The sequence below is a fragment of the Leopardus geoffroyi genome, chromosome C1, assembly GCF_018350155.1.
Source record: "Leopardus geoffroyi isolate Oge1 chromosome C1, O.geoffroyi_Oge1_pat1.0, whole genome shotgun sequence".
Taxonomy (NCBI): domain Eukaryota; kingdom Metazoa; phylum Chordata; class Mammalia; order Carnivora; family Felidae; genus Leopardus; species Leopardus geoffroyi.
In genome coordinates, this window is record NC_059328.1 from 34,542,537 (window position 1) to 34,562,971 (window position 20,435).

At 52.5% G+C, this 20,435-nt stretch overlaps 1 protein-coding gene across 4 annotated transcripts; it reads left to right on the forward strand.

The window, feature by feature from the left end:
* On the forward strand, positions 1 to 20,384 carry IPO13 (importin 13). 4 transcript variants are annotated; one of them, XM_045477023.1, is made up of 20 exons: positions 5 to 855; positions 2,576 to 3,312; positions 8,716 to 8,856; positions 8,966 to 9,107; positions 9,216 to 9,382; positions 9,590 to 9,710; positions 9,797 to 9,944; positions 10,365 to 10,546; positions 10,627 to 10,653; positions 10,835 to 10,981; positions 11,149 to 11,292; positions 12,635 to 12,715; positions 13,511 to 13,648; positions 13,840 to 13,936; positions 16,909 to 16,961; positions 19,176 to 19,242; positions 19,331 to 19,389; positions 19,555 to 19,644; positions 19,942 to 20,123; positions 20,212 to 20,384. In XM_045477023.1, the coding sequence occupies exons 1-20, from the start codon at positions 772 to 774 to the stop codon at positions 20,306 to 20,308; spliced, it is 2,904 nt and encodes a 967-aa protein (XP_045332979.1). In that variant the 5' UTR covers positions 5 to 771; the 3' UTR covers positions 20,309 to 20,384. The 4 variants fall into 4 exon arrangements, 3 of the variants coding, with proteins under 3 accessions (XP_045332982.1, XP_045332979.1, XP_045332980.1); XM_045477024.1 differs by having other exon boundaries at positions 9 to 855; positions 10,835 to 10,969; XR_006712246.1 differs by lacking the exons at positions 16,909 to 16,961; positions 19,942 to 20,123; positions 20,212 to 20,384 and having other exon boundaries at positions 1 to 855; positions 19,555 to 19,612.
* The last annotated feature ends 51 nt before the right edge of the window (positions 20,385 to 20,435 follow it).

Here is a 20,435-nt window from a genome sequence, read left to right on the forward strand (position 1 = left end):
GGCCGGGCCGGGCCAAGGCAGGCGCGGGGGCAGGGCGGCGCCAGAGTCGGCGGTGCCGGGGACAGGCGCTCGGGGCAGCCCGCGCCTCGCTGAGGTCCCCGCCCCGTCCCGGCCGGGCCGGCTCGTCTGTCAGTCACTGGGGCGGCGGCAGCGGCAGTAGCGGGGCCGGAGCCGGGCGGTGAGAAGAGCGCGGGCCAGGCCGGCCGGAGGGGATCTGCCACAGCCCCTCAACTCTACGGACTCTTCGCCCCAGACTCGCGAAGCTGCACCCCTGCGCCTCGTCGGACGCCTCCGTAACCCGCGAAGGGCTCTCTCCCTCGTCACCCCCCACCCCGTGACCTCCTCGTAGGACCCGAGAGCGCACTCAGACCAGGGTGTTGTGGGTACAGGCCATCGACCCTGTGACCTCTCACGGGCCAGGGGCTCGGTTTCCCCCACAGGCCTGCCTTCCCTGTGACTCCCTCCTCAGAGAGTCTGGGGACAGAGCCGTGACCTACCACCAGGACCCCCGCCTGTGAACTCTTCACTGACGGCTCCCTCCTCAGAGTCCCCCTCAGTTGGTCTCCTCCTAAGAGTACTCCTTTTGGCCTCTGGCAAGCCCCCCATCCCCATCCGAGGTGGGGAGGCCTCGGCAGCCATGCCCGCCCTGGGCCCCCTGTCACCCCACCGCTCCCTGGGCACCCAAGCTGGGGTCTAGCACGGGGCCAGCAGCCAAGGGGCTGAGGCAGGAGACAGGTCAGGGTCCACCTCCCTGCTGGGGAGGGAGCAAAGATGGAGCGGCGGGAGGAGCAGCCTGGGGCTGCAGGGGCTGGAGCAGCACCAGCCTTGGACTTCACTGTGGAGAACGTGGAGAAGGTATGAGGGCCCGGGGGTGGGCATACCGGTGACAGAGCAGAAGTTCTGGGGACTGACATTAATGCCAGAGCCCAGGCCTGGGCTGGGTGCCTGCTGGGATGGTGCCCCCAGAGCACCTGGCATTTGCTGTCTCTCTGGGCAGGCGTGGACAGCAGTGTTATGGTGTCCTAATGGGCTATTTTTGGCTTTCCTTAGACATGGGTTCTCTTTGGATACTCTAGGGTCTTGGGCTGGTCCCTTCAGGGTGCTGATAGCCTAGACCTCCGGCCGGATTGGCTATTCTCCAGCTCCGTGGGTACTGCATGAGCAGTGCAGTAAGAAACCAGGAATCCAGGAGACCTACAGCTCAGCCCTCGGGAACCATACCGATGCTGAGCCATGCTGGACCTGTTTTGTGACCTAGGGGCTCAGAAAATAACCTGGAACTGAAACAGTCTGGGTTATGTTTTCACTCTTTCTTAGGGAAGGATCCTTCTTGTATTGGATGGAGGCCAGACGAGTCCCGAGCAGGCAGGAAGGGCTAACCCCCTCTCTTTGGTAATGGATCTAAGGGATCCGGTCCTGCTGGCAGCCTCAGGATCCTTCTCTGCTCATCTGTCCACATAGCTTCCTGCCATGGTCTTCCCAGGCTCTCCCACTGCCCAGCCCATCTTTTTTGAACTGCTTCTCTGGTTCTTTTCTGGGTTCTGCCCCTGAGGCCTGGGATGCAGAAATGCCTCCCTGCTGGGTTGAATGGGGAGATGGAAAGCAAGGAATGGTTGCAGATATTCATTTGTTATTTTTGAGCCCCTTTTGCCATACCAAATGGTGAAAATCCATCCCTACTGCTTCTTTGCCTGCTGAATTCAGCATCCCTGAGGAGCCAAACAAGGGACTGTAAATATAAGCTGCTGTCAGAGGTACAAATAGGGCTAAGTCTACTTGGATGGAGCTTGCTTAGGGGGTCAGAGTCCTGACCTCACTCTTCCACCCCCTGGGGCTGGGTGCTGTTGGCATGGTGGCACACTCTTCCATGTGCAACCAGGGAGACAAACCACTGTTTTCTTACTGTGTGAAGTCCCTGTGGAATTGGGACCCTGGGGATTTGGCGAGTTGAGAGCTCCAGGCAAGGCATTTGCCAGGGCTGCCAGCCAAGACTTCTTGACCAGCTTTTTGGACCCTCACATGCGCTCTCTGGGGGGTGTTCTCACCCTCCCCTCCAGTATGCCTCTGGCCTAAGGCTGCCTGGCAAAGCCTTAGTCGTGCTCAGATTTCACAATGGCTTTGGTGCCAGCATCTGGAGTGACCGAGGGATGATCCTGGGGGAGCTGAATAGAACCTTTGGAGTTGATGGGACCAGCTGTGCCTGGGAGGGTCAGGGCCCTTCAGGCTGTTCCATGCTCTTTCTCAGGCTTAGCTTTATCCCTGTGGAGCCATTCCTTCAACCTGGGCCTTGTCCTTTACCTCAAATGCCTCCCCTTTGGGGAGCTCAGCCTCTTTCTGCTTTCCTGTGGAGGTTCACTTTCTGAACTCCTAATGTTTGGCTATAATGACAACATGGTAGAGCATGGGCAGAGTTCAGGCTTTCCGGGTATCAGTAGGATCCTCGGCTCGGGAAACAGTGAGCTCTACCTGCTCAGCCCCTCAGTCAGAAAGAGAGAGCAGATTTGCAAGACCAAGTTCTGGGCTCTGACAGGATCCAGAGTGGCCAACACCTGCTCAGTCCTGTGCTGTCCTGCAGGCGCTGCACCAGCTCTACTACGATCCCAACATTGAGAACAAGAACCTGGCTCAGAAGTGGCTGATGCAGGCCCAGGTCTCCCCACAGGCCTGGCACTTCAGCTGGCAGCTACTGCAGCCCGACAAGGTGCCTGAGATCCAGTACTTTGGGGCCAGTGCCCTGCACATCAAGATCTCTCGCTACTGGAGTGACATCCCCACTGACCAGTATGAAAGTCTAAAGGCACAGCTCTTCACCCAGATCACCCACTTTGCTAGTGGCTCCAAGATCGTGCTGACTCGGCTGTGCGTGGCACTGGCCTCCCTGGCTCTCAGCATGATGCCTGATGCTTGGCCATGTGCTGTGGCAGATATGGTACGGCTCTTCCAGGCTGAGGACTCACCGGTGGATGGTCAGGGCCGCTGCCTGGCCCTACTAGAGCTGCTGACAGTGCTGCCTGAGGAGTTCCAGACGAGCCGCCTGCCCCAGTATCGCAAAGGCTTGGTGCGGGCCAGCCTGGCAGTGGAGTGCGGGGCTGTCTTCCCGTTGCTAGAGCAGCTGCTACAGCAGCCCAGCTCACCCAGCTGTGTGCGTCAGAAGGTGCTCAAGTGCTTTTCCAGCTGGGTGCAGCTGGAGGTGCCACTGCAGGACTGTGAGGCGCTTATTCAGGCTGCCTTTGCTGCTCTGCAGGACTCGGAGCTCTTCGACAGCAGTGTGGAGGCCATCGTCAATGCCATTTCACAGCCTGATGCCCAGAGGTGAGCTGGTCCCCATCTTCCCAGAAAAGAACAGTTTGATTGGCCTTCCATCTATCTGTTCAATAAACACGAATTGAGTGCCTACTGCATATCTGGTCCTATGCTGGAGATACACAAGGAGGCAAACAAGACATGGTCCTTGTCCTTGTGGTTCAGAGAGGGAGACACAACTAATCATCCAACAGATTATTCAGTTAAAATATTTGACTCTTTCTTCTCTTTCTCTCAACCAATCAGTCACCATGTCCTGGCTGTTCTGCTCCTGACCATACTGCAAATCTATTTTTCCCATCTCCGCTGCCACCACCCTAGTCCGAGCTGTCATCATCTCTCTCCCCAAATGATTGCAGAGATTTTTCACTAGTCCCCTGGTTTTTACTCCTGTACCCGTATTGTCCACCGAGCAGCTAGAGTGATCTTTTGAAAAGGAGGATCCAATTTGTCCTTTCTGCTCAGAACCCTTCAGTGGCTTTTCGCAGCTCTTAGGATAAAGTTCAGAATCCTTAACGTGATCCACAAGGTGCTGCACAGAATGGCATCTCTAACCTCTTCTCATGTCATGCGCCTTTCTCCACTCCCATACAGTCTTTTCAGTTGCTTGAATGTTCCATGCTCCTTCTAGCTTCTGAACCATCACAGGTACTTGGCACATCATCTCTACCTCAACTGAAATTTCATTATCTTAGGAAAGCCCTCAATGATTTTTAAGACTAAGTTTGGTCTACTCTATTATTGTATCTCAGAGCTTCTAGTGTTTTTCCTTCTTAGCCTGTAACACAGTTTCATCATAAATTAATGTATGTCTCCTCATTGGTCTCTCAGCTCTGTGAGGACAGACACTGAATCATTTTATTTTGTCACATTGTGCCTGGCAGCATTTGGTAGCATTCGGTGTTTTTTGAACAGATGAAAAGTAGGAGTTGCCTGAGAGGTGGGAGCAGGGTGGGGGAGTTCAGGGGAAGAGGGAGCGCTCCAGGCTTCAGGAACTATAGCAGGGGCAAAGGCCCCTGGTGCACAGCACCATAGTACCTTTAAGGACTTGAAGGAAGGTGAGTGTAGCGAGGTGTTTGTGCAGCAAATGTTTGTTGCGTGCCTCTTTGTGTCTTGGGCCCTGTGCTGAGCACCAGGTGCGTAAAGATGAATGGGTTGACTTCAGCAAGCCAGGAGCTCACAGTCTAACAGACACATGGAGGGGCAAGTGTGGTCAACGAGATGAACGCTATGATAGAGAAAATGGTGGGGGGACTGTAAGAGCCCAGAGGACGCATTTAACCTGGTCTTAGGACTGTGAAAGGCTTCCCAGAGGAAGTGTGCTTTAAAGAGCCTTAGCAAAGAAAGGGTGTTGAGAAAGCCTGGTGAGTGGTGGTGATTAAACAGCAGGATTTAAGGACCAGTTGTGGGAGGTCTGGGCCCAGATTATGTAAGACCTTTGTCAGCCAGGCTTAAGATTTTGGTCTTCATCCTGAGGATGATGTAAAGATATTAAAGGATTTCAAGTAGAGAAAATGCCATAATGAGATGTTTGGTATAAGTTGGATTGGCCATGGCAAGACTGGAGACACTAACACTTCAGAGGTAGGGCTTTAGAAACCCTTAGCAGACTTGGAGGGGAAAAACATTGAAAGAGATGGCATCAGAGAGTGGTTAATGGCTCTAGCCTTGGCATTAGTCACGTCTGAGTTTGAATCCCAGATGGTCTGTTTACTAGGTCCGATACCTTGGATAAGTCACTTTTTTAAAAAAAAATTTTTTTTTTCAATGTTTATTTATTTTTGGGACAGAGAGAGACAGAGCATGAGCGGGGGAGGGGCAGAGAGAGAGGGAGACACAGAATCGGAAACAGGCTCCAGGCTCTGAGCCATCAGCCCAGAGCCTGACGCGGGGCTCGAACTCCCGGACCGCGAGATCGTGACCTGGCTGAAGTCGGACGCTTAACCGACTGCGCCACCCAGGCGCCCCAATGGATAAGTCACTTTTAAGCCTCAGTTTCCTCATCAGTAAAATGGGTGTGATCATATTAACCTGAGAGAGTTGTAAAGGCTTAAATAGGACAACGTGCACAGGGTCTGCCCCTGGTATTCTATAAAGGATATTTTGATATTAATAGGATTAAAGAAGAAAATGTCTATGAAAGGTTTAGACTGGTTCTTGCACGCCCCATAAAAGGCAGTTGTTAGTATTTGGTATCGTTTTGCATTGGCAGTTAGTGTTTCTTTCCCATGGTTTCCCAGGTTTTCCAACTCAAGGTGGGTATCAAGTCCCAGGACTAGCCTTTCTTAGCAGCTTGAAGCTCGAGTGCCGGCTGCACTCAGACAGTTGGTAGCTAAAGGGAATTGGCCAGGGCCAGTGCATGGGTGATGTGGGGTGTCCTTGGATACACCCAGGTTTACCCGCCCAGCCTGTCTCGAGGGCTTTGGCAGGTAATTGATGCCTCTTCTCTTCTGAACGAATGAGCGAACAAGGAGCCAGTGAGGGAACCCACAGCCTCCTGAGCGCCCATTGGCTGCAGCCCCCATGGTTGCTTAGCAACTCTCCCCATTTTCTCAGCTCTCCTCCCTGAGCTCTAATTGCAGGTCTGGGCTGAGCTCAGTGTGAGTGGCAGCCAGCAAGTCCCAGCAGCCCTGCCCCGGCAGCTTGAGCTGACCAACAGAACTAGACTTCTTGAACCCAGTCTCAGCCATGGGCTTAAAGACATCCTCTCTATCTCCCTCTCCCAAACCTAGAAACCTCTGGAAGCCTCAGACCTGCTCTTCTGTGTGCATAGTTCTCAGGAATAGGTGCCCAGGTGGTGGGAAATCTAAACAAGGGTTTCCCCCACCGGGGTGCTGCACCAGCCTAGTGTCAGTTTGGGTCTTGCTCTGTCTAGTGTAGCTTCCTAGACTTTGGCTTGAGAAAGTCACCTGTGGTTTTGCCTCTTGGGTTATCCAGCCACTGCCTTCCCCAGGTGTCCTAATATTGGCTGTCCCCTTGGCTGAGCTTGCACTCAGGTTCCCTCTTTCCCACTCTTCCACAGCTGCTGCTGCTTGCCTGACTCTCTCTCCCTCAATTTTCTTTTTCCTGAAATATGTTTTTAGTCCTGGAAAAGCTTTCACTGGGGGCTGGGGGAGGAGAGAAGGTGAATTAGACAAGTTCTTGGGGGCTCCCATCAGTTAGAATTTGAGATATGGGCTGAGATTTGCATAGATCCTTTGGGGAAAATTCAGGTAGGGCTCTGAAAGAGCAGTCCTGCAGCAGAAGAGGCTACCTCAGCCTGGAATTTGTCTCAAAGTTGCTATATGACCTTGAGTTATACTCTGAGCCCTTCTGGACTTGTCTGTGACTTAGCCTATTATGCAGCTCAAATGTGACCAATTAAGAACTCAGTGAAGATTGAGTACCTGTTGTGTACATGAACTTTGGCAGGTGTGAGGGAGCCTTGGTGGGGATGCTTTGGGGACAGGGCGCTATCTCCTGCCCCCATCTCAGCTGCTGGTAAGCTCGCACGCCATGACTTTGGCCCTGTCCCTGCTCTCTGTGCCAGAGTCTGGCCTGAAGGTGCCCATTGTCTGGTGGTGCAGCCTGTGTCAGGGTCATGAGACTGAAGCTATCCCAGCTGTTTCCAGGCAGAGCCCTCTAGGGCTATCTCTGGGTTGTGAGTATCCTGGTATGGATACCTTGTCCAACCAGAATGAGGATTTGGAGAAAGCTGACATCTGGGCTGGTTGCCCCTTGTTTTCATCTTACCCCTGAGGTTATGAGACTACCTGCCTAGCAGCCTGCTTAGGGCAAATGCAAATAGAACTCCTCTGGACTTTCAACCTCCTACCTCTCCATAGATTGCTATGGTGACACTATGATTGGTAGCAGAGGGGTCTCAAGCATCTGATTCCCTCTGAGAGTATCACTTCATGCGGTTAGTCTGATCTCCACAGCAGGCTGCTGGGGAGGGGTCCAGTGAGATAGAGCTAGCATTCTCAGTCTCCTTTGTATACTGTGTGTCCCCTGCTCCCCTTTAAGGATCATTGTGCTTCAGGACTCTGACTTGCACCTTCTTTTCTCTCATTCACCGCTTTCTTCCTGGGCAATGCTCATCTACTCCCATAGCTTCAGTTACCAGCTGTTTGCTGATGACTATGTCTCTTGCTCTAACTTCTCCCTTGGGCTTCAGGTTTTTATATTCAACTCTCTGGACACTTCTGTTTGCATATCTCACCAGGTACCTCTGATTCAACATGCCTAACACTGAACTTATCACCTTCTGGCCTCCCATTAAATTTATTACTATTCCCCTCTACCCACCCCTCCTGGCCTCAGTAAATAGCTCCACCATCTACTTAGTTGTTTAGTCAATAACATGAGAGATGTCCTTGACTCTTCCCCATTGTCATATTCAATCAGTCATCAAGTCCTGTCCATTTTTCCTCTTAGCTATCTCCTAGTTCATCATCTATTGCTGTCCCTTCATACTGCCACCAGAGTACATAGGAATTAGGATCTGGTGGTAGGGAGTGGAATGGAAGGTGGGGACTGATGCTGTCGGTGCCTTCCGAAGTCTTCATCAGGGCTCCTGAGCCTGTATTAACTCCTCTGTCACTCATCCTGTTCAGTCTCCTGTAACACTGTCTATATTAGTTTTCTGGAGGGGCTGTAATAAAGTACCCCACACTGGGCAGCTTTAAACAACAGAAATTTATTGTCTCATAGTTGCAGAGGCTGGGGGTCCAAAATCAAGGTGTCGGTTTCCTCTAAAAACCCGGAGGAGAATCCTTCCTCACCTCTTCCTAGCTTCTGTTTGTTTGCTGGCAATCTGTGGTGGTCCTTGGCTTTAAGTTGCATGACTCCAATCTCTGCCTTTGTCATCACATGTCATTCTCCCTATGAGCCTCTGTCTTCACATGGTTGTCTTATAAGGACATCCATTGTACTGTAGTAGAGCTCCCCCCCTACTCTGTGATCTCATCTGCAATGACACTGTTTTGAAATAAGATTACATTCTGAGGTATTGGAGATTAGGACTTCAACACATCTTCTTGGTGGATACAACTCAGCCCATAATAGGCTGCCCCCTGGCCCCTCTAAAATATGTCCTTCCCACATGCAAAATACGTGCATCTCATCCCAACTTCCCCAGAAGTCTTAACTCGTGCCAGCACCAACTGTAAGTCCAATTAGAGGACACAATTTAACCTGTAACACTGACCTCATACTTCCTTCTCAGAGTTCTCCTGGAAGTCTCTGACCAAAGGTTCTTCTCAACATGGGCAGCATCAAAGCTACGATGTAGGCCCTGACCTCCTCTTTTTTGCTTTGGGTTTGTTGTGGGGAGTGAGCTTTGATGGAAGACGGGGAGAATGTGCCTTTCTCTCAAAGCTGGTGGGGGATGGGTAGACAGCTCTGATGGGTCTCCTTACCTCATGCCTCCAGGTATGTGAACACACTCCTCAAACTCATCCCGCTGGTGCTGGGATTGCAAGATCAACTGCGACAGGCAGTGCAGAATGGGGACATGGAGACCTCCCATGGCATCTGTCGCATTGCTGTGGCCCTAGGCGAGAACCACTCCCGGTGAGCAGTTGGGCAGCTGGGGGTGGGATAGCAGGGCCCTCTAAGAGGTGTGGTTTTGGAGCCCTGTTGGGGGAGGGGGAATGACCTTACTATACCTCCTCCTTCCAAGGGCCTTGCTGGACCAAGTGGAGCACTGGCAGAGCTTCCTGGCCCTTGTCAACATGATTATGTTCTGCACCGGCATCCCTGGCCACTATCCTGTCAATGAGACCACCAGTTCCCTGACCCTCACCTTCTGGTACACGTTGCAGGTGTGTCTATGTGACCTCTAGTAGAATTGGGCTGTAATGACAGAAGGTAGATCATGGGCTTCTGGGCCTGGTGCTGAGGTGGCTAACTTTCTTCCCTGGCTCTCTCAGGATGACATTCTGTCCTTTGAGGCAGAGAAGCAGGCTGTGTACCAGCAGGTGTACCGGCCGGTCTACTTCCAGCTGGTGGATGTGCTTCTGCACAAGGCCCAGTTTCCTTCTGATGAGGAATATGGATTCTGGTCCTCAGATGAGAAGGAGCAGTTCCGAATTTACAGGTGATGGTAGCAGGCCAATCCTACCTCTAAATAGAGTCCTGAAATAATGAAGGCAATGAGGGGAGGAGCCCAAGACCAGGCCTCTTGAATCCTGAGGCTCCTTTCTCTATTCTCTAGGCACTTTTGCAGTTGTGAGGGAGCTGGGGTGGGCTCCTGGGCTTGGGAGCAGGATCCGGGCAGTGTATAAGGTCTTCGTCTACTTCTTAGGGTGGACATCTCAGATACGCTCATGTATGTGTATGAGATGCTGGGGGCCGAGCTGCTCAGCAACCTCTATGACAAGCTGGGCCGTTTGCTCACCAGCTCAGAGGAGCCCTACTCCTGGCAGGTACCTCCCAAGCCTGATTCCCTCAGCCCTCCCAGAACTGTCACACCCTCCTCCTCAGCCAAGCCAGTGGCACCCTCTTTCCTCAGCACACAGAGGCCCTGCTCTATGGCTTCCAATCCATCGCAGAGACCATCGATGTCAATTATTCTGATGTGGTGCCTGGGCTCATTGGCCTCATTCCACGGATCAGCATCAGCAACGTGCAGCTGGCGGATACTGTCATGTTCACCATTGGTGAGACCTGGCACACACCCATGAGCACATTTCCAGAGCCACAGGCACCCCATCCCCAGCTATAGTTGGCCTGCTGGTTCCTGTCCAAAATGGGAGAGACACACATGCCCACACACACAATCAGCATTGCAGCCAACTGGCTGTCCTGGCACATCTAGGGGTCCTTCCTACAGTGTTCTGAGCTGCAATTCAGTGAAGCTAGTTTGCTGTCAATGGAACAGCAGTGCTAGACCTCTTCTGAGTAACTTCTTCCTGCTTCTCAGCTATAAGGCTCCTGTTTGAGCATGTGCATGCATATTTGCCTATTCAGCTCTAGGGCTGTAATTTGATCTGCCAGAAGCTCTGCCTGCCTCTCAGGGACATGGTACAAAGCCAGCCTGGCCTGCCTCAGATATCCTCCCCTCTCCCTTCTTCCCCCAGGAGCTCTGTCTGAATGGCTGGCTGACCACCCCGTCATGATCAACAGTGTTCTGCCCCTCGTACTGCATGCCCTAGGCAATCCTGAGCTCTCTGTCTCTTCAGTGTCCACCCTCAAGAAGATCTGCCGAGAATGCAAGTATGACCTGCCACCCTATGCTGCTAACATTGTGGCTGTCTCCCAGGTATGCATGGGCTAGGGTTGGGCTGGGTCTCAGGGCACACTGCACTGTGCTGATACCAAATTCCTTCTGTTTATCTCCAGGATGTGTTGATGAAACAGATCCACAAGGTGAGCCCAGAAGTTTCTAGGGGGTCCTTGGGGATATTATGGGAATCTGCAGAAATCCTCTTCTGCCTTTTCCTACCCCTTGTCTTTTATTCTCTGTTCTTGGAAGCTTCCCCAAGAGGTTTATTCTTCCTACCCATATCCAGATGTATCCAGGATTGACTTTCCATGTTCTGCCCCACAGACAAGCCAGTGCATGTGGCTGATGCAGGCACTGGGCTTCCTGCTGTCAGCCCTGCAGGTGGAGGAGATCCTTAAGAACCTGCACTCCCTTATCTCACCCTATATCCAGCAGCTGGAGAAGCTGGCAGAGGAGATAGTGAGTGAGCTGGTGTGTGTGTGTGTGTGTGTGTGTGTGTGGCCAGAAGGCAGGGGTGGGTTGCCCTTTGTGTGGGCTATGGCTGTTGGGGAGTGGGGTTGGAGTTGACAGTCAGGGCTGGGGTCCGGGGGCCAAGCTGGGCCTCGGAGATCCAGAGCTTGGTTTGATTCTCCCCATAGCCTAATCCTTCCAACAAACTGGCCATTGTCCACATCTTGGGGCTTCTCTCCAACCTCTTCACCACGCTGGATGTCAGTCATCATGAGGATGAACATGAAGGCCCTGAGCTCCGGAAGCTGCCAGTGCCACAGGGACCCAACCCCGTGGGTGATGTTGCCATTGCCCTCCACCCCCAACACACACACACACACACACACACACACACACACACACTACCACACACCCTGTGGGAATATCATTGTTACTCCCCAACTTTATGGATAATATTGTCATGGTTCCCTTGGCCCCATGGAGCATGATGCATTTGGTGTGTTGACCCTGTGAATGACCTTATCATTGTGCCTCATTTTGTAGGGAGTGATATCATTGTGTCATCCAACCCTGTGGGTGATATTTGTCTTTGTCCCCAGCCCAACCAGGGTGATGTCATTGTGGTTCTTCCATCTCATGGGAGACATTGACATTATCCTTCAACCCCATAAATGATGTAATTATGGGTTCCTGTTTGACCCCCAGTTCCGGGGGGTCTTCTACTTGGCTACTCACCATCCCCTGTGGGCACTGGGGATGCTTACATGCTCTACATGTAATCGTTCTTGCCTTCGACTTGCTCCCAGTCTAGAGGAAACATACGTAAACAGATTGTCACAAAGCAGTGTGATAAGTACTGTGATAAGCTCAGGCACAGGGGGTTGGGGTGACCACTTACAAGCTGTTTGATCTGGAGCAAGGCTCAGCTTCCCATTCAAAACTATGAACATCAGACTACCTGGCTTGCTTATCTCAATAGAATGATGCTGGGTAGCATATGTGGTCTTGAGTAAAATTTTGTATAAATATGAGACACTGCTTGGATTATTGTTCCCAGGGTTTCTCCTGGAGAAAAGGGAGCCACAGTATCCTAGCTTCTCTCTTCAGCTCTCCACCTTAGTTTCAGTTGCCCTTTTGGCTCTAGACCAAAGTTGGGCTAGCGTCCTCCTACAGAGCCCCTTCTCCTTCCGTGGTAGTCATTGTCCTGCCTTCCCTTACCTCCCAGGACCTCAGTCTGCTCTCTGCTCCTCCATAAGTTGCCATATCTGTGCATCCCTTGGGGCTCTGCACCCTAAGCCTGTTTGAGTGAGACAGCATCTCCACCTCAGGGGCTAACCCATAGGCTTTTGATACTGAAAGGATTTTTCTGAGCAGAAATGGATAGGGAGTGATTTTTCTTAAAAGTTACAAAGTTTTAATAATCTTCTGAAGCCTTCATAATATCCCTGCTTTGCACTTTGAGGCTTCCTCTAAAATGATCCCTAGAATTCAGGATATCCTCTTTATTCATGGGGGATTCAACACACCACTCCTTCCCCCAAGGTCCCATCCATTGAGTCCTCAACGTGCAGTCTGGAGTAATAGGTTTGAACTTCTGGCCAACTTTGTACTACCGGGTCCTTCTGGGGTGGGTGAGAGTGGTGGTGGGGCACCTCACTTCTTCTGTGTCTTCAGGTGGTTGTGGTGTTGCAGCAGGTCTTCCAGCTTATCCAGAAGGTGCTGAGCAAATGGCTGAATGATGCCCAAGTGGTGGAGGTGAGCCTCAATCCTTGCTCTCTGCCCCCATCGTGACTTTGCTTAGATACGGAGCAGGATGAAGGTGTTGCTGCCCCATCTTGGCTTACAGTGGTCTGGAGAAAATAAAGGAGGTGAATCCTGCCTCACAGACACAAGGAATGTTTTGGGAAGACATTCAGAACTTTCCAATATCACAGGAAGTCCTTGACCAAAGAACTATGATGTTGGGGCTAAGTGACAGTCAGGGATCCACCTTGTAATCAGAGACCTGCCTTTGGTCCGTTTTCAATTCAGGATTTTCTTACTATTGCTGCTCTCTGAGAGGAAATGGTGGAGATGTAAGTAGCAAGACTTGAGTTACAAAGTTCCATCCCGTGCTCCTCTGAGAAGGCCTTTTGGCCTGCTGCCTTTCAGGGTGAGGGTCAGGCTTGTTTACCTTTCTTGATTCGCAGGGCCAGGCCAGGCCTTATAGGTAAGGGTCCCACCTTAGGCCTCCTCTGTGCAGAGCCTCAGTTGTGTTCTGGGTGATTGTGACCTGCTAACCAGGACCCCTTTGCTTTCTTCCTTTTTTCTTTTTTTTTTTAACGAAATATATTTGACGGTTAACATTGTATAAATTTAAGGTGTACAGCATGTTGATTTGACACATTTATGGATTATAATATTGCCATTGTATGATAATTAGAATCCCTATCACATCACATAATTATACTTCTTTTTAGGGGTTGGAATAATTGAGATCTAGTCTCTTGGCAGGTTTGATGATCATAATACTGTTGTCTATTTCCTGGGCCCCTTTGCTTCTTTCCCAAGGCGGTGTGCGCTATCTTTGAGAAGTCTGTTAAGACACTGCTGGATGACTTTGCCCCCATGGTGCCACAGCTGTGTGAGATGCTGGGTCGGATGTACAGCACCATCCCCCAGGCCTCTGCTCTTGACCTCACTCGACAGGTGGGCCTTCTGATTGAGGCAGCAGTGTTTTAAATTTCATCCTAGTTAGAGGTCTGACCCAGGGATGGGGTGGTGGGTAGAGTGGGGTGGATGGCTGTCCTGGCAGGGATCCTGACCTGCATTCTAGGGATGCTGGCCAGTTCTTGGTGAGACAGGGCCTCAGCTGACCAGCATTCCCTGCTTTGTTGTAGCTGGTCCACATCTTTGCTCATGAACCTGCCCACTTTCCCCCAATTGAGGCCCTCTTCCTGCTCGTCACCTCCATCACACTCACTCTCTTCCAACAAGGTAGGTCCTGACCAGGGTCCCTGCTGTTGCCGCCACTGCCACCACTGCCACTGCCTCTGCTTCCCTGATTGGGGAGCCAAAGCTGCCCACTCTGTTCTCCTCTGTCCCCTGAGTTGCACATGGGACTTGGTGGGAAACTTGGGGGATCAAGCACAGCACAATTGTCACCCTCCAAGTAGTGACACCGTAGGTTGAAGTGGATAAGAGAGTGAATGATGTCTTCTACTGGCCTGCTGGACTTAGGGCCAGTCTTGATGTGGGGGGAGATGGGGCCAGAGCTCTGAGGGACTTGGGACACTAGGCTGGCTCCTTTTCTTTGGGATATAATGAAAAGTGGAAAGAGCATGGGCTTTGGAGTCAGATAGACCTAGATTCTAAGCTCATCACCACCAACTAGTTGTGTGACCTTGGGCAAGTCACTTAACCTTTGCGGAGCCTTTGTTTCCATGTCTGTGAAATAGAGATTTCGTGTACTTGATAGGATTGTTATAGGTATGAAAGCAGTGTCTCTTGGTCCCCTGGCTTGGGGTTTTTGCACATGAAGTACTCAGGGAGTTCTGGTTCCTTTCCCTGCATCGGGGCTTATTCCTTTTTAGGCCCAAAGCTTTTGGCTGTGGTCCCAGCTCCCCGTTCTCTGTGGCCCTCTGCCTGAGAGTGCTGGGAACAGGGGGCTCTAGGCTTCCCCTGCTGTCTAACCCAGGCTTCTAACTTGGAAAAGAAACAGCGCTGCTCCACCAGCCTCATGAGTCTTGTCTGGATTTGTGGTTGCAGGTTTGAGGCTTACCAGGGGTTTCAGCTGGAGCCAGAGCGCTCTCTGCTGATGTCATCATTATGTGGTCCCATGATGCTGGCCTCTGCTCCAGTGGCCCATGGGTAGGTGCAAAGCGAGCAGAAACTTGAGCCAGAAACCAAGTGTGGCCACCCTTAAATCCTTAACTCCACCTCTCCCACTTCTTGCATCCAGTCAGGGGCAAATCTAGGTGGTCCTGACTCCTGATTATCCCGCAGACTGCCCACCTCTCTCCCCTCCCTCCATGACCACACCTCAGTGTCCAGGTTGCCCCAATAGTCCTCTAACTGGTTTTCCTGACATCTGCCCTTCCCTGCAGTCCATTCTGCATCCTGCAGTTGTAATGTTCTTTAGAAAACACACATCTGAGTATTTTCCCTCTCTGGCCGGAAACCCTTTCGTTGGCTGTCCATTGCCTCAGGTTCTCACCCTGCTCCCACCCACATGGTGCAGCTCCTGCATACTCCTCAGTGTCTTCTGCCAGTGTCCCTGAGACACCAGCAGTCTAGCCACACCGACCTCCCCCTTTGATGTCCCATTTGATCCTCTAACTGGAATGCCCTGTGCCCTTTACTGGGTGAGCTCTTACTCCTCCATGCCTTACTTATGCATCAGTCCTAGAAGCTTCTCTGGGGCAGAACTAGGTGCTTCTGACTTTATGCTGAAACTGCATCATGTACACACTGCTGATATAGTACCAATCATACTCAATAATCAGCTTTCATGTGTGTGTCTCTCTCCCTAGACTAAGCCCCTCAAGGGCAGGGTCGAGCCTCTTCTCTCTGCATCCTCAGTGCCCAGAACAAGGCCAGCATAGAGTAGGTATCAGACACTATTGAAGAAAGGAGGGTAAGGTCTCCCTGCCCTCGGAACCTTTCTTCCTCACTATCTGGGGCCAGCCACTAGCAGGGTGGCTGACGAATGTCAAACATGCTGTCTGTAGGGGGACCCTGGCATAGGGCATGGGCCTCACTCTCCAGGACCTGAGTAAATCAGGGCTCAGATGTGAAAGAGATGGGCTTTATCAGTGGCTCCTCATAGCCTGGAAAAGGAAGCATGGAAGAGATAATTATCTACTTTACAGTTGGGGAAACTGGGCATTTGTGGCTTGCACAAGATCACACGGCTCCTTAGTGGTGTATCAGGCAGATGTTCGTGCAGCGCCTCCTCCTGAAAGGGGAACAGCCCAGGAGCTCTAGACACATGCCTTGTCCTTGCCACAGGTGTCAACAGAACTGGAGGCAGAGTAGTGTCCAAAATCAATCATACTTGCTGGGCTTGCTGGTTGTCTTGCAGGACAGGACGGCCCCCTTACCTGTTATGCTGTCCTGGTCTTGCCATTCCGTTCTCAGCCTCTGCCCTCCCACTGCACCATGGGGTGACATGTTGACTGGTTTCCCTCTTTCTCTGTGTGTCCAGATGGTGGGAGCTGGTTTTCAGCCCTGAGCCTGGCTCTCTGCTCAGTCGGTGTCCATGTGGAGGGGCTTTGCTGGGTGGGGCTCTCATTTTTGGCCTCATGATACAGTTTCTTCCCCGAGGCCCCGCTGGTGGCTTGCCCAGCCATCCCCACAGCATATTGGACTCTGCCCTAGCCAAGGAGGAGTCCTCTGGTTTAAGTGGACCCCAGGGAGTCCTTCCCTTGGCCAGACCAAGAGCCCTAAGGCCATGGAAGTGAGGGGGCACCTGCTCAGGCCCTGATACCCTGGCCTTTCCAGGGCCTTCAGCCAGGCCCCCAAGGGAGTTACCAAGGACTAACCTCTCGCCATCCCTGCCCTCCTCTTTGATGGCTAGTGTTGGGGAAATGTGCTAGGAGGCAGTGTAGGGCCACCCCAGCCAGCCAGAGGCCGCAGCAAGAGTGGGGGTTGTTTCTTCAGCTCTGTGGAGTCCAACATTGCTTCAGCACCAAAGGCTCACTGGGGGGACTGGCCTGAGGAGGAGTGGGGAGTAGGTGGAAGGACCCCTGGGAGGGAGCTGGGGCAGGCCCGTCCTTCACTTTGCCGTCTCTTTCTGTTGGGCTTCTCCCAGTTCATGGTTTTTGTATGTTTTGTTTCTTTATCTTGCTTCCTGCTGCTCATGTGCCCCCACGCTGTCTCCCTGCAGGCTCTCAGTCCCACATAACTATATGAGGTTGAGTTGCTGTTTGTATAATTTTTTCTTAAGTTCCATCTTTATTATATTTTAGGGCCCAGGGATCATCCTGATATTGTTGATTCATTTATGCAACTCCTGGCACAGGTGTGTTTTAGTTTTATTCATTCACGTTCTGTTCTCTCTCTTTCTCTTTCTCTTATGTTGAAATTCAATTTAAGCCTATTTTTAGCTTTCTGTTGACAAATTTTTTTTCTGTTCAGTTGAATAGAGTTTCTTCATCTGTTTCCGTGGAAGTTGACAACCCAACATCCTCCTTTAGTGCCCCTTTGCCTCAACTAGCTCATTCTTCCACCAAGACCAGGGAGAGGCGATCCCAAAGGGAGGGAGCTGGGCTGGCCTGGGCGGGGGAGGGGGAGTAATTGTGCCCGGCAGCTCCTTCGTAGCTGGGGTGCCCTTGAAGTTCAGGGGTGAGATCGGAGTTGAAGGGCCTGGGGTTCATTGTCCCGTGCTCCTGCCGGGGAACTGCCTGCCTCAGTGCCCCCACCCCCCCACCTGCTCTGGAGAGGTGGCTGGGAGGAGCTCCGAAGGGAGGGGCCAAAGGTGAATGTGCTGGGGTGGAGCCCGGAGTTGGGCTTCAGGTTGTACTGCTGTTGGGAGGTGGGGTGCTGGCTCCACTGTGAGGCTGCGTTGGGATGTGTTTGTGTTTGGTGCATGTGTAAGTGGGTTGGACCTTATTCGTATGTTTTCAGTTTAGTTTGGTTTGGAAACAAATCACATAGCTGCTGTAAGTAGTATGTGTGTTGTGTCGGGAAAAATGTGTAGTTGAAGTGTGGGCACGTGCACTGATGCATGTTGTATGTTGGTGTGCATTAGGCATTGATGGGTTTTGAAGCAGTGTCATGTGTTGGAGGTGTGTGTGTGGGGTTGTGAGAGTGCGTATTTGGGGGAAGGAGTGTATGTTGTGGTGTTGGTGTCGATATGTCTGACATACAGGGAATGTGTGTTGTGGAAGATACATGTGAGCTGTGGGGACATGGGGCTAGTGTGGGGACCATGGTGGGGATCCTGTGGGTTGGGGTAAATGATGTGTTCCTTTGCTTAATCAGTCCACAAATACTTAGTGTGTGATACATGTCTGGTGCTCTGCCAGGATCTGAGGGTATAATGGTAAACAAAAACAGGCATAGTTCTTACTCTCTTGGAACTTACAGTATGGTGGGGGGGTGGGGCGGAGGAGGAGGGGGGAATAGGGAGTGTGTTCTGGGCCTGGATAGACATGTGTGTGGGTAACTGAGGGTGCATCCTTGGGGGTGAGGGCGTTTGTGTGTGTGTGTGTGGATGGGTGTGTTAGGAGGGTACATGTGCTAGAGGACTGGGTAGCTTGAAAGTGTGGGCATGGGACATGACTGGGGAATGTGGGGCGTTTGAGGGATGTGAATAGGTAGCAGGGTGTGTTGCAAATGTGAGAAAGTATGTGTAAGGGATGTGATAGAGGTGTGTTTGAGGGTAAGTAGGGTGTTTCCAGAGAGGGTGAGTGTGGGGGTGCTTGCACATGAACGGGAGTGGAAGGTATGTGAGGGGCTGGAGGGTTGGGGGTCTACATGGTATGTGTTGGGGGGCTGGTGGGGAGCAGCCGTGTTTGATAACTGCTGGAGCTGTGCAGAGCATCTCCTGTGACCTGAGGATGTGCCAGTCGTGTCCTAGTACCACTTGGGGTGGGCTTTCTGCCCCTTGTACTCATTCCCCCCACATGGCAGCACTGACTCCTGAGCTGGGTGTGGCTGAGAAGGGCCTGGACTCAGGGTATCCCGGTTGAATGGTGGGGCCGTGGCTCCAAGGCTCCGACCCTACTTTTTCTCCTCCTAAGCTGGAGGGTGTCTGAGGAATGCAGGTGGGACGTGGGGGCTGTTGGACTGGGCTCCACATCCAGCTTCCATCTCTTCTTTCTGCTGTCCTGTTAACAAATCCAGGGGGCTTTGACTGCCTCTGAATCAAAGCAGTCACTGCTGGCTACCTGGAGCCTGCAGGAGGTCTGGCCTTGATGGAGGGGAAAATAAAAGCGTTTGCTTAGGGAGTGACTTGGGACCCAAGCTTTCTGTATTGTGACCACCCCCTTAACCCCTCACACACACCTGTGCATTCATGTACACATACATGTACGTAGCATCCCCTGGCTGCTCCCTTCCTGACTGAACTGTGGGGTGGTTTGGGTCCCCCAGAGATGGCTGGGTGGCTGATTTTGGCAGCCTGTACCTATGGTGCGTGAAGTTGGGGCCTGGGGTGGCAGGTGAGTGGTGGGGAGGGGGGATGGTCCTTGGAGCTGGTTGGGGCTGGGCTTACCAGCTCCACCTCCTGCAGGCTCTGAAGCGGAAGCCAGATCTGTTCCTGTGTGAACGATTGGATGTCAAAGCTGTGTTCCAGTGTGGTAAGTGGGGCCAGGTGGATAGGAGGGCCTGGGTCCCCCTTAGGAGGATCCTTAAGCCCCGCCTGATCTGCCTCTGCCTCTCCTACAGCTGTGCTGGCCCTCAAGTTCCCTGAGGCACCTACTGTCAAGGCCTCCTGTGGCTTCTTTGTGAGTCCCATGCTGAGTCCTGACCCCCCACCCCCCACCCCACACCCCAGCCCCTATTCGCAGTCCTGCCTGGGACTCCAGAGTGTAGGGGTATGGTGTGCAAGTCTTGTCCCCAGGGAGAGTGGGGAAAGAGCTGAGGCTGACAGTCCTCTCCATCCTCCGTAGACAGAGCTGCTGCCTCGGTGTGGGGAAGTAGAACCTGTGGGGAAAGTGGTACAGGAGGATGGCCGTGTGCTGCTCGTAGCAGTGCTGGAGGTGAGATGCAGCCGGTGTTTGATGGGGCTTTGATGGGGGTGGAGTGGCCCTCACTCCTGAGGCAGCTGCCCTCTGGGAAGCTTGAGCCTTTGGTTCCCTAAGCTGACTCTGTTTTCTTCAGCAGTTAAATGGCTGACAGTTGTTAGGGTTGCTGTGAGGATCAGCTGGCTCTCAGAAAGCAGCACTTACCATGTGCAGCTTGGCTGAGAAACTGTCTGGGAGTGGGTGGCGCATGGCTAGGCACCCTTGCTGCAAAAGGGGCAAGGCCCTGGTGTGCTGAGAACCCGTCTCCCTCAGGCCATTGGGGGCCAGGCCTCCCGCAGCCTCATGGACTGCTTTGCCGACATCCTATTTGCTCTGAACAAACACTGCTTCAGCCTCCTGAGCATGTGGATCAAGGAGGCACTACAGCCACCTGGTTTTCCCTCCGCCCGCCTCAGCCCTGAACAGAAGGACACCTTCAGCCAGCAGATCCTTCGGTGAGCAGAGCCGGCGGCACTTGGGCTCTGGTCCAGAGGAGAGGGTGGTGGTGGTGGACGGTACTAACCTGCTGTCCTTTCCCTTCAGTGAGCGAGTGAACAAGAGGCGGGTGAAGGAGATGGTGAAAGAATTCACACTGCTGTGCCGGGGGCTACATGGCACAGATTATACAGCTGACTACTGAGAGGCGCCCCCGTCCCACCCACACCTCCTCCTCACCCCTCCCGATTCCCAAAGAGTAAACCTGGATCTTCACTGCATTGCTGTCTCTGCTTCCTTTTTTCTGCCACCACCACCTAACTGGGCGAAGG

What these genes read in the sequence shown, in the direction of transcription:
- IPO13 (XM_045477023.1), top strand. Translation starts at nt 772, where the DNA reads ATGGAGCGGCGGGAGGAGCAGCCTGGGGCTGCAGGGGCTGGAGCAGCA. An exon ending in TGCCACAGGGACCCAACCCC is followed by an intron (nt 11,293 to 12,634) that starts GTGGGTGATGTT and finishes CTGTGTCTTCAG; the next exon opens with GTGGTTGTGGTGTTGCAGCA. An exon ending in TTATGCAACTCCTGGCACAG is followed by an intron (nt 16,962 to 19,175) that starts GTGTGTTTTAGT and finishes CACCTCCTGCAG; the next exon opens with GCTCTGAAGCGGAAGCCAGA.